The sequence below is a fragment of the Eurosta solidaginis genome, chromosome 5, assembly GCF_040869045.1.
Source record: "Eurosta solidaginis isolate ZX-2024a chromosome 5, ASM4086904v1, whole genome shotgun sequence".
NCBI classification, from domain to species: domain Eukaryota; kingdom Metazoa; phylum Arthropoda; class Insecta; order Diptera; family Tephritidae; genus Eurosta; species Eurosta solidaginis.
In genome coordinates, this window is record NC_090323.1 from 67,022,869 (window position 1) to 67,037,025 (window position 14,157).

At 36.0% G+C, this 14,157-nt stretch overlaps 1 protein-coding gene across 2 annotated transcripts in view; it reads left to right on the forward strand.

Moving 5' to 3' along the window:
- The window catches only part of LOC137252509 (myb-like protein Q), a 50,043-nt gene that overhangs the window by 11,669 nt on the left and 24,217 nt on the right, over positions 1 to 14,157 (forward strand). For both annotated transcript variants that reach the window (XM_067788336.1, XM_067788337.1), the window contains one exon: positions 6,858 to 8,631. In XM_067788336.1, the coding sequence (XP_067644437.1) occupies positions 6,858 to 8,631 (1,774 nt within the window). The remainder of the gene's footprint in view (positions 1 to 6,857; positions 8,632 to 14,157) is intronic.

The following is a 14,157-nucleotide window of genomic DNA, read 5'->3' on the forward strand; positions in this document are numbered from 1 at the left end:
ATTAGCTATGTTTTTTTTTTTTTACATCTATATACATATACCCTTAAACTTTATATGAACTGCTAAGCGTTAAATCCTATCTGCACTTCTGAAAGTACTCCTTAATTTCAATACGCAATATACTCTAATGCAACTGAAATGTATTACCTCTACAAATGGTGTGTGTCCACTATTCACCGCAACCGATTCAGCTATAGGTTATACACTATGGCCAACAGAGGTGTGTGTGTACGCTTTTCGGTACAACCCGTTCTGTAACTAGTTATTTAACCCTGCCGCTAAATGGGTCTCCTAAACATTATCTAAGTGAGGATAAGCGTTTTTTTACCCGCAAATGTAGGCGTATATACGTGTAAAAAACGGCTATTATAAAATTATGATTTTATATCTTATTGAAATTTATCTTACTCCATTTTAATTTGGTTTTATAGTAATTTACTGACCGCTCCATGATTCCTAATCAAGGCATCCGATCTTTTTGGTGATGGTACAATGGCAACAACATACCACATATGCACAAACACAAATCCACCTGTGTACATACATGCATACTCATATCTATATATACGTATGCATGTACATATGCACTTTGTATTTAATACGTATTATGATTTCTTTCTAACATGAATTACATAGGCCTGCAGAATATACATTTTTCAGTTTTGAGAGCGAAAAGATGTGGTCCTTAACGATTTGTGTTCCACTGAAAGCTATTGAAATATTTTTTTCTCTCAATTACCTTTAAAAATGTCTCACTTTGAAAGTTAATAAATCATAAAGAAAATGCAGACTGTTTTGATTTGCAGCGTCGCTATTGCTTTTGATTATTTTTTGATAAAATTTTAATTCGGTAACGTGATAACACAGCTGGACTTTTATTTACATTAAAAAAAAGGTTAACCTAGAAAAAATATGTAAATATAAAAGAACTTCAGATTTAGCAATTGGAGATTATTTCGCCATGCCCATTCGCCTACAAAATTTCGCGAAGCACTGTTATAAACATTCTCACTATACAATAAAAAAAGCAAGCTTTTGTTTCCTGTTCATTTGTTAAATTACAGTTTTTCACTGTGAAAAATGTCAGGAAAGTACCGAGTGGGAAAAATAATTTCACCCTCAAAGTGTGAAAGCACCCAACGGCAAGATGCACACGAGGCGCAACTTCATAGACGCGTACAAGATATGACATGTAGCTACGATTTCTCTACGCCTCAGGATCTGCACATGAAGCTACTTTCGAGCGGCGCTACAAAAAGCAAACAATTATTGAAAAAATAAGAAATTAAATTTCTACAGGTATATCCGTCCCCGAAACCAAAGGAAAATAGGTATTAAAAGTTGTTTGCATCCCCGTGCTTTTGTAAATTATGAAAGGCAACTTCACACCACCGCGGACTAGAGAAAAAAATGATTTCTAGTGTCCAACACGATTTAGCATTTTAATCGCTTCAACAATGTCCAACCAAGCTTTTGTGGTGTTGAATTCACATTTTCGCTTTGGTAATATACCTTTAACACACTTTTATTAGCTAAAATAACATTTTCTAACTAATTACACAAATTTTCATACAAAAAATGTAAACAAACATCTTGTTCTTCCTTTTTTTCAAGCGTACGTACGGTCAACGACCAACATTGCTGTACGCTTAGCTACATGAAGCTTTCATGCTTTATCGCTTTCATGCAGCTTACGCTTCGTGTGCAGCTCTCCATTCAAGTACATGTGTTCGACATCAAAGCGTACAGATTTCGCATGCAGCGTCTAATAGGCGGCTATGACGCATAGCCTCGTGTGCAAAGCAAATTAATAATTTTAGGGCTTCATTCTGTATTGCGAACGATAGCTCAGACGAACGATTCGCCCCCAACCGATTCCGTCTAGCCTAGCCCTGGTATTCTCTATTATTTTCGTTCGGGCTTTTCATTTCTTACTTAATTTAAAACAGGAAGGCGAAATCAGTTATGAAATGAAATGTTGCCATCGTTTAACACGGTGCAAATACACTAGTGATTCATCTCTGAGGCGAAACGAACCTTCGTAATAGGGGTTGTGTAGTGCAATATATGTACAGTTTCTCCAACCCAATTGTTAACCTCACCTTCGAATCCCGTTTCACTAACAGACGAGACTCTGGCGACCCAAGCTCCTTATGGAACTTGGGGGTTGGGTAGGAAGAGATGGCCTGAAGGTTTAATGCAGTCATACAAATCGTTCCCGAGATGGTCGGGCTAGTACCTTAATGGTGCTGTGTTACCGGAGCGTATCGGGTACTTATCCTGCAAAAGACCATCACATCGACAACACCCCCAAAGCCTTCGGGGAGTAACCTTATCGCTACAACAACAACAACAGGCCCTTATTCTTATGCTTTGCTTGCAGAAAAATTTGGAAGTAGGCTACTTTTCCATGTCAGATAAAAATACTTACAAATTGAATATCAATTTCTTAACAATTTAGCAAATATTCTGATGTGTAGGATAATAATAATAATTGGTTTTCAGCGCACACAAAGCTTTCAGGTAGCATCATATATACGTGCAAAACATCTTCGCAGGCCTGTGTAATCTGTCGAATGCATAAAGATTTGTTCTGTATTCACCTTTTCTTTTTTTTGCAAATTTGTTTCTTTGTTTTTGTTTTCTTTTAACTTTTCCTCATTAAGCATTGCTTCCTTTTAACATTTCTCCTGTAACTAATATTTTTTTATTTTTTCATTTAACAAAAGGGAGTGAAACTAAACAAACCGAATTGTATGTATTTGAAACTGTGACGTTTAACTATCACAATTTTTGAGGAAGATGCGAGTGTAAGAATGCTGCTATAATAACTGTTTTAACTACATACAAATCTCTTTTAAGCAATATTAAAAGGCACGAATGCAAAATTGTAATTATAATTGGATGGCTCCTTTACATCTTCTATATACATACAAACAGTGATGTGCGATGAAATAGAGCAAGGAATAAAACTAAATTGGAACAAGAACAAGTTCCAACGTGTTTTGAGAAAAACTAATAAACAAACTGCTGTATCTGCAACCACATATATTAAATAGCCTGATGCAACACATGTTCATTTTGTTAATTATAAAGCGAAATCAATTTTAAGTAGTGAAACCTAAACCGAAACTATTTGCAAACACGAAACGCGAATGACATTTGAAGTCGGGTTCATTCCTCTTAATGATTTTTAGGGTTTATTCTATTATAAAAAATGTATTTCAACATGTAACATAAATTACGGCAGTCGGGTTAGTATTTTTCAACAGAGGATTGTCACGATGGCATTACTCCTCGAAAATTTCGTGAGGTGATTTTCCATTACAATAAAACAGAATACCTATCAAATAAAAATTTGCGTCAAGCTCATAAAATTTCATACAACAAAACTTTTAAAATATAGTATGGTATTTGAATCTGAAACGCGCCATGAGCTACTTACAACAAAAAAGTTTTAGTTTAGTTTTTTCCGTCTGAAAAGTTCAACAAACAAAAATCAGAAATTTTGGTAGATGCCGCCCGGAGTCTGCAATAAATTGCAATACCTCTCATCAATTTGTACAGAAAATCTCACCACAAATTAGCACATAATGTAAAGATATATGTAATTTTTTGTTTTCATATTAATAATGCTCGAAACTTAAAGAATACAGTCATTTTAAAGTGGCATTTTAATGCAACACAATTTAATAAGCCAAAAAATTTGTGCTCCGAAAGTATCCTTATAGTTTGCTAAAAAAAGAAAAAAAATACTAAATTCAATCTAGCAAGAAGTTTCAAGTTTGTGGTTCATGATTGTCACGGCGCTAAATTCACTTCTCACTCAAAAAGTAATTTATCTACATTCAAAATTAATTAATTTTTTTGGTTGTGAAATCGTAATAAAAAAGGATTGCTTACGCATTTTAGATGATTCTTTACTTATTGAAAGGTTTCGGGAAAAGCTAATATTTTTAGGTACTCTATAAACATTGAGAATATTAAAAAATAGTTTACCCCTGACACTATTTCAACGCACCATGCTGTACAGGATTCCTTGTATTTATGCTTTCCGGTATATTAATGTAACTCAAAGGGTACCAAAAACTTAAAGGTTGATAATAAAATTAATAAACATAAACTTTTTAATGTACTGAGAAATGGTGCAAAGGGCTTAGTGTGTTGTTGGTAGTTAGAACCTCCTTTTAAGTGTAGTAAAATAAGTTAGCTACATATGTGACTGATTCACATTGAACTAAGTAGTAATAAGGTAGAATATTTGTGATTTAATTAAGCTAACTGTAAGCTAAGACTTCTTTTGTCTAGTACACTCCCTTGCAAAAATTGTAAGTGCACTTCATACTGAAAAATTTTACTACCATGTATTTTTCTTAATATTTATTTTTATTAAATTATAGTGGATTTTTTAATAAAACCGACCGATTTCGGTAGGCGTTTATACAATATTTCATATCATACCAAAATAATTTGCAACAGCCGACGTCTATTTTTGACGTTTCTTTATACTTTTTCATATATGAAATAGCGCAAATCGCCTTGACTGACTTTATTTCGTAAATATTAATTAACTATCTATTACAATTCTGGGATTAAGGAAAAGGTTATTTGTCAAAATATATAGCTCCAGTCTTTCCTAGTAGAAAATGGAAAAGGACAAAAATCTGAGAGTGCTGCCAGAAAAAAAGAGAAGCATGAAACAAAGACATTTAAAATTTGTGAAAGCCGGAGGTGTTCTTAGTAGTGTTCCTTATCTTTGGTAATATTTGTCAATATTGACCCCGTATTCAGCAGCTGTGGGTTCGAAAACGCCATACGTGACTTGTTATTGCCTATTATTAAAAATTTATTTATTAATTCCGTCGGTGTGATAGTAAACCGAAGGGACTGGATTCAAATCCCGAAAAAGCACCATCAAATATTTAAGAAATAGTTTTTCTAAATAGGGTGGGCCCTCCGCAATAGTTTGGCAACAACTTTAAGTGTATTTCTGCTATGAAAAGCTTCTCAGCGGAAATCTGCCTTACCGATGCCGTTCGTATTCGGCATAAAACATGTAGGTACCGGCCCGCTAATTTTTCAGAACACCTAAAATAAAAAATTAAAAAAAAATTTACTCGTTAAATTCTTAAATCTCGCAAAAAGTTTCAAATTTGATTTATGTGGCCTATGATTGCCGAGGAACTAAAAGCTGCTAACTTCACTTTTCACCCACTTTTCGAAACGACATTGATATTGGCGAAAAGGGAAAAAGATTAATCTTTATTAAAAAAAAAAAAATAAATAAATGTAAGGCGAAGAGATCTAAGGCCGAGCTTCTCTTTGGGAAGAACAAAAAAACTTACAAAACTAAACCCAACTGCTGACCTTATGAAAAGCTGTGGAGTTAATTGAGCTTTTGGTTGTAAAAGTGTGTTCAAACAGCTTTCTTTGACACCGTTGGTGTTAAGCTCGCGGCAAACTTGTCATATCCATAAAACTGCTGATCCAACCAACCTTATGGAAATCAATGTTATAATGTCAATGGAGCCATACCATAACGCCCCAACCATAACCATACCATAGCCAACCAATTGGGTATTGGTTATTCGCCATATCCATAAACTAAAAATACTTGAATTGGTGAATTTATTACCTTTTTGCATATTTCATTTTTTGTTTTAGATATGAAATTGTCACATTGTACTTTAGGTTAAGGCATCAATAACCCATGGCAATAGATATGGTTAAGTAACAATATGGTTATGACTTTGGCGTTATCGCTATCTCAATTTTGCCAGACCCGTTTTTTTTTTGCTTATTTAACGATTGTTTCGTGAAAAACAAATAGTTTTAGTTATTCTAAGCACAAAACAAGCGTGGTTTTATACAATTAGAACTTAGCTTAATGATAACGTTAATGAAACCGTCGGAAGTACTTGTATTATTTTTCGAAAGCTCCCAACGTATAATGACATTCTGACATGGCTGCAAGTTTTCAAAGTATGACCAAATCAGAAAGACCATTAAAATAATAGTGATAGTTTGAGATTCTGTCCCGAACAGGAAATGTTGCTTTTAAGTTTTATAGCAGTATTACGCCTAAAAGGCTGGTCGAACCACTGGAAAATCGCGACCGTGTTGAGGAAAACGCCAACACTTCTATATGCCGTGCCGGCCGCATTGGCGCTTGAAACACTGCACACTTATATGGCCACATTAAACCTTCAGGCCATCTCTCCCTCCCCACCCCAACCCCAGAGCCTCGTCTGTTAGTGAAACAGGATTCGCCGCGGATAGGTGAGGTTGACAGCCGATGTGTTAAATTCTAAAAACAAATGCTTCAATCACTCTATACAATCCCGAGGGTAATGTTATGCGAATGCGTACAAGCTTTTATTTCTAAATGACTGTAATATAAAGTTCGGCAAGGTAAAATTTATAATATGTTAGCTTTGTTGTTATATAACGATAATGATTTAGCTACAAATATTCAGTTACTAACAGCGTATAATGGTCACCATAACTCAAATCTTTTTTAAGTGAACTTTGGGGGTATTTTTGCAATCACATATAAGTTATTGCCTTCACGAAATTATTGGTTTTTTTGTGGATATTCTGCAATTAGTTTTCAGAAAAATCCATTGTTCTAATGCGGCACTCTTCGCTTTATTGAGTTCATTTCATTCACTTTTCACCTAAATATCATGACTGCTTTCATTCTTATAATAGAACAAATCAACAAAAAATACGCTTCCCTTTTTAGTTTTCCCTTTTTATTTACTTTCTACATTTTAAGTTAGTAATAAATAACTCGTAGATTTCACATCATTTTTCTAAAAGTAAATTTCGTTCTGTTTTTGCTTATTTCTTTTCAGGTTGAAGCAGAACAGGCCAAGCAGCTACCAGCGAAACCCGCAAAAACTCCGCGTAAACGGCAACCGAAAAAGACGCTCGTCACCAATGATTATGCAACGGTGCGTAGTCCACAACAAGAAGTGGTACATCATCAACAACAACAACAAGCACAACAACATCATCAGCAACAACAACAACAACAGCAACAACAACAGCAGCAGCAGCAGCAACAACAACAGCAACAACAGCAGCAGCAGCAACAGACGCAACAACAGGCTACCTACTATGATTTCAATAGTAAATGGAATACACCTTTAAAAATTGAAAATAATACACCATCGCCAGTGGCACAAACGCCTGCCATTAGCATTCCAACATATGTGAATCCACATACCGCACAACAACAGCAGCAGCAGCAACAGCAACAACAGCAACAACAACAGCAACAAGTGCAACAGCAACAACAAGTAGTTGCAGCACAGCAGCAGCAACAGCAACAACCAATACAGCAGCAGCAAATACCACAGCCGGCGCATATGCAATCATCGCAAGCACAATCACAAGCTCATCTTACGAATTTGTCATCGTACTATTCAAGCACATTTCCACAGCAAATTGCTTCACAGTACTCTGCATGTATGCAACAAACTGCTGCCACAGCAGCAGGCGCCATTCAGCATACGCTTTATAATCTTAATCAGCAGCAACAGCAGCAGCAACAACAACAACAACAGCAGCAACAACCTTTGCAACAGTCCCCACAACAACAACAGCAGCCAACGCCACAGCAAACAGCACAACAAACACAACAACAGCAACAACAACCAAATGCTGATGCAACAACAGCTGCTGCAGCTAGTAATAAAGTAATTGTACCCAATATTGAAGAAGAATTAGATTTCCTTACCGATGCAGTTGCACCCAAGCAAGGTTATGCGAACTCTGCCTCAAACCCTAATAGCAATGGGCGTAGTGCCACTAACTTTGGCATACGCCATCCGCAATCGGAAACTCAAAGCGGTAGTGTTGGGAGTACACCAACAGTAACAGCCCCTACGAATAATGGTTTAGCAAGTGGTGTGACAACAACAGGTGCACCAGCAGCCGCAACACCAACAGCTGGTATGGGTGCCGCACCAGGTAGCGAACGTAAGCCTGTTGTTGGTACATCGATTGGTGAGAAAAAGACGAAATTCATGGATAGCTATTTGAAATTTTTGCAAGGTGAGCGTGATGATTCGCCACCACCTGCTGTGGTAAAGAGTGGACGAAAGTTAAATTATCAACGTCCACCTGCTGGTACCGCACCGAAACGTACGAAAACAGATAGCACCGATGATGCTGCTGCAAATCATACAGCAGGTCACACAAGTGAACAACAGCAAACGAGTCAGCAGCAGCAAGCTGATGCTGTTGATGAACAAGGTACTGTTTTGTCGGGTGATGATGCACATGGCATTAAAATACTCTCACAAACGCAAATATTGCCGAAAAAGCGACCACAAGCTCATATGGCTGCTGCAGCAGCTGCTGCGGCTGCAGAAACATCAGGAGCAAATACAACATCAAATACTGCTGCCTCAGTAATTCAGCATCCGTCTGAACAGCAACAGCAACAACTGCAACATCATCAACAACAGCAATCATTCCGCCCATACGGGCAACAGCCATCGCAACCGCAATCGCAATCGCAACAGCAGCAACATGCACAACAGCAACAACAACATGCACAACAACAGCAACAATACTGTGCACAATTGGGCTTTAGCAGTGGCGGCGGCGGTAGCAGCCAAGGTATGTTGCCGAACCAACAAAATTCCTCCAGTACTACCACTTCTAGTAATACATTAGCACCCACTGCTGCCGCTGCTGCTGCAGCAGCTGCCGCTGGCGTAACGGCTGGTCACCATCATCCTTTAATTAACTTTCTGTGGCCTTGGCACTGATGAGCGCGCGCGCAACTGTGCTTTGTTGTGTTGCATTTTTTTTGTGCTGACTGGTTGATTATTAGTTAGCTGATGGCGCATGCGCAGTCGGAAGCTGAGAAGGTGAAAACAATATATGTACACATATGCGCGTGGATGTGTTGAGAATATATATATATAAGTATATTCTCGCCCACAAACGCAAATACTGCACGCTTACTCTCTTTCTCGACTTCACAATTTGAGTGCAGAATAAGTAATAGCTGCTCAAACGCGAACGCCCATATGCTCGTTCGCGCGCAAAAGACAAATGTGAACAACCAAAAAAATAAAGAACCGAATGTCTGGTTGGTGTTTAAAATGTTCTAATATTTTGTTAGCAAAAAAAAAAAAAAACTAAAAAATAAATACTAAAATAATCAAAATTTAAAGCAACAAAATTAATTTGTTACAATACATACTATAAATAATGATAGAAAGATAAAAAACCAGTTGATAAAATGGAATTAAGTATTTTTGACAAATGAATGCAGCAAAGAAACAAGAATTCTTACTTTAAAAAACATTTTGTGTTTTTATTTCACAACAAGATGGATGAATACAGCATTTCAATGCATGCGAAATGGGATATATTACCTCACATAACATGGCTCACCACCCTATTCGCTCTAATAATTAAACAGATTTCTTCAACAAATTTTCCCAAAGCAGCAAAGTGCGCGCGAACGAGCGTTTGAGAAGGAAATTTTGTATTTCACTTTGTTCACTTTCGTCTGCGTCCAAGTCACAGTTAAATTTCAAAATACATTCAGTGCTCAGCCGCCATCACGGCCAATGCTACGGAACCTAACATTTCACAAATTATTATACTTACATACATATCGCACTTCCTTAAACACGCACACACTCACTCACATTATAAATAATAATTTAAGGTTGCTCTCTTTTCCCCTTTTTTCAAAAACTAAACTTTAAGCATTCAAACATTTTTTAAAATTCGAAAACTATAAAAAAGAATGATAGTTAAATACATTAAGTTCTAAAAAATAGTATAGGTTGTACAGGCATTAAAGTTATTTTTATAAATATTTACGATTAAATGTTTCTTAATTTTAGCTACGCTTTAGGTAGATTGAACACATTTTTTTTTTGAATTTTGAATTTTACCACATTTCGGTTTAACAGGAGGCCTTTGCAGCTTATTTGTCTAGATAATTTTAACGGATCTGTGATAGCGAAATAAATATTTTAAATCGCTTAGTTATTTTCTGAAAACGTTCGTCGCCTTTGCTTTTGGGAATTCAATTAGCTTGAAAATACAGTTTAGTTTAGTCATTGACCAGATGTACAGTTATGTGAAATATAATAAGGACAGTATCATGCTCCTTATGATTCTCATGCAGATTCAAAAAGGTGAAAAATTCAAAGGGTGTTAACTAATTTGTTGCTTTTTTTTAATTTTTAATGCAACTTGCAATTTTAACATGTGAAAAAAAAAAAAATAAGGACACCTTGTTTGGGGTGAAAAGTAACGATGTGAGGCCAAAAAAATAAACCAATTTGTATTCAGTTTAAAAATTAGTTTCTACTTAGTTTAATGTCCCTATTACCGTTTACAACTCAACTCTGGTTGGGTTGATATTTCGCAATTTGGTATTACAGATTACAACTCAACCTGTCAAAAAAAATATCGGTTGAGTTGTATAGTCTTACAACTTTTTGTGGCATTACCGTTTACAACCTTGTGTTAGTGTAGTTGTCAAAGACGTCAAAATCTTACAACTGATTGCTAGCAGTTGTCTCATACAATTTTGCAGTTGTTTTGAAAAAATGTAACGTTTTACAAGACGTTCATCACCTAATTTTTAAAAAAAATTTTCGAAGTTGGTATGAAAAGCACCGTTTCGACCTCCGATTTAGGATTTAATTTCTAATAAAATCTAATTTCAATTGGTTGTTGTATTTTTCCAGATTTTTTGTACACACTAATGCAGAAAGGCGTTGGACCCACCGAGGGTTATTTTTACAAATCGCAGCCAAAGGGCGCCAACGCAGAAAGATATTCTGTGCAAAAAAACTGGGGAACGGGCCTCATATTTCGGATACTCGGGCCATTTTGTGGGTTTTTGTAAATATTTTTCGACAGAAATAAAATTTTTAATTTCCGCTTTCGAATCCTAAAAACGGAGATCGAAACGTGTCTTTTGATACCACCATAGATAAGAGTTCGATGGTGCACAAAACGCTACCAAAAAAAACAAAAAATTTAAAGCGGGTAGTTAAACCTTTTTTAATCAAAAAATTATCAACAATTTTGTACACATTTATGAAGCGCCATTCCGAAGTTGGACGAGGCTGGCCGCAGTTCGGATGCAGCCAAAATAGGTGAAATTATGCGAACGTGGGTCCCATTGATACTAATCACTACTCCTGGGAATCCTGTTTTAGAGTAAATGCAATTTTTGCTGTTTGGATATTAATCCTATTCGCACAAATTTAACTTCAACTGAAATAGGTTGTAATTCGTAATACCAAACAGGAGTTGAGTTGTCTTAAAGTTGAGTTGTCTTAATTACAACTCAACTAAGTTGAGTTGTATACCGTAATAGGGGCATAATACTTTGTTGAAAAGCCACTGTTGTTTATAACTGACCGGCATCGTTTCGGCATGGAATCAACTAATTTTTGGCAGACCGAAACCCGAATTGCATTCCATGAATCCTTAATAACTTCCCAAAGCCCACCATTGTTACTTGGATACTTTCCCCTTATTGATGCTTTTACGGTATTCCACATTTTTTACATCTGGGGATTGTGGTCCCACACCATTGTATGAAAATGTTCCCCAGACCATGTTTCCGCCACCATGTTTTATGGTCTTTATGGTACTTTTAGGATTTTATGCTGCGTTTGGCGGTCTTTTTACATGATGAATACCTCGGTCTGAGTTAAACCAAATTTATTTTTGTTTCGTCATACCAAAGAATGTAACCCCACTATTCTTCAGACCAAAACACATGTTCCAACGCAAATTTTAGTCTTTGTTGCACGTCCTTTTTGGACAACATAGACACTTTTCTGGGGCTCCTGGACTTCATAGTTTCTTTAATAAGAGTTTTGCGAATAGTTGACGATTCAGCATCAATATTTAACTCACTTTTAATTTGTTTGGATGAAATAAAAGGATTCTTTTTTCTAATCGGTGTGATTTTTGGTTTTCTGCCACACATTTCACCCCGGGGAATCCACTCAACTGCGTTTTTCCACCTAATCTTAAGTAAATCTGTCACTTTTTCGTACGATTTCCCCTGTTTCACCATGTTTTTAATATGTTCTCGCGTTTTCGGATCGCAAAGCTTGCCCTTTCCCATATCTACTAATTGCGAAAAATTCCAAATTGTAGTAGACATTAATATCAATCTGCCAGCATCTATTAAAAAATACAGGCTTAAGTATAAATATTTACGTCGAGGCTATGAAATGATACACTTTCCTTATTAAATCGCACAACCGTTCACTGACTTTGTTGAAGACGGAATGATTTTCTTTTAAATGTGTTAAAATAATTTGGATTTTTAAACGGTATTTATTTATGTTAAGGCTGAGTAAAAATAATATGCAGTTAGTTGAAAACCATTTGCTCGGCATACTTCGAATCTACTGAAATGAAGTTTTGTTGCAGCTCTGTCCCTATTATTTTTCAGAGAACTGTATATTTCTAACAACTGGTGACTGAGCTTTAGATTTAGTAATAGCATATACATATGTAAAATATACTAAGTTGTGGCGGCGCGTGTAAGTGAGAAGTTTTGTCTACAAAGCACACGGGACGTAGGACGGAAATACCTTACTTAATGCTGCACATTTTCATGCAGCTAAATTTTTGCTCCGATTTTATAATGGTACCGTATTTTTATATATTTTGCTTACATTTAAGTACGTAGAGAGTATCAAAATATAGTATATGAAACTTGAACATAAAATTTAATAAGTTATGGGTATAAATAAGCGTACATTGGTACTATTTTATTCCGCATATTGAAAATTATCAAAACCAGGTGTTTTACCAACAAAGTGGGCCTTTCAGTCTGTGCTTTACAAGAGCTTACGCTAGTTGAAGACACAGTGGGAGACTTTGAAGGCATTGCTTCAACTGTCTACTGGGGCTAAAATAGCACTTCTGCGAAGAGTGGTTTTCTGTTGTAGTTCAACACTGCCTCTTAAATAGACCAGAATTACTGTTTCAAATTTGTATCTGTCAGTAGTGACGTGGCTGAAAAGCAGAGTTGCTAAGAATACATTCCATTGGAATAATTATTCCTTTGAAGCTACAAATAATTGCTCTACATTTTCGTTATTCCGCAATAGTGAATATAAATCTTTTAGACATTCTTCGGATTAAAATAAATATAGTTTAAAAAACACGCAAATATGGTGCCGTTTTAGTATCTACAATCCACTTAGGCCCGGTTTTTCAGTACAATTTCAACTCAGTTTGTCAGTTAAACTACGCTTAAACTAATTCTGCAGTTTTTTCAGTCTACTTTAACTGAAGTTTAAGCTAAGCTTAAGCGGCCGATCTGCCATGTTTAAACTCTGGTTAACATATCAGTTATTTGCGTTCGTACGAAATGGCGTCGAATATACCCAACAAATATTTGGACTTGAGTACCACTACAGCTGATGTTGGTAACAAGGCATACTTCTAAAATCTCAAGAGTTGTTTCGAAACAGTGGCTCAACTCGAAAATCATAGCGTACTCAAAAAGGGAACTTTTTATAAAGCAAAACATGCTGTTACTTAAGTTGAAAAAATGTAATTAACAACTTGTGGTTCTTTATCTGGACTCAAATGTAAGATTCAATGATGTTTATGTAGGATCTTCGGTGTATTAGGCGGAGCACGCTACTATCACACCACGGCGGCCGCCTATATAATTAATTAACAACTTGTGGTTCTCTATCTGGACTCAAATGTAAGATTCAATGATGTTTATGTAGGATCTTCGGTGTAGTAGGCGGAGCACGCTACTATCACACCACGGTGGCCGCCTATATAATTTATTTTTAATTAATTACGCTTCATTACTGCTATCAGCCAGGTGTTTATTTCTCACAATAAGCAGCTGTTGGTGTTGGTGGTACCTCCTTGGATATTTTTTTCGACTCCACCTCAACTCGATATATAATGTAAGATATCAACTGGAGAAATGTGTTGAATATTCATTTGAGAACCGTAAATTTCTCAAAATATCTCGAAATTAGGATAATAATTGGAAAATATTAATGACGTTGGAGATCAACTCGAAAACTTTTAATTTTACAAAACTTCTCAAAGGTTGGATAGTGAATGGAGAATGATATCAACTCGAGAACTATTTGGTTTAAGAATAAT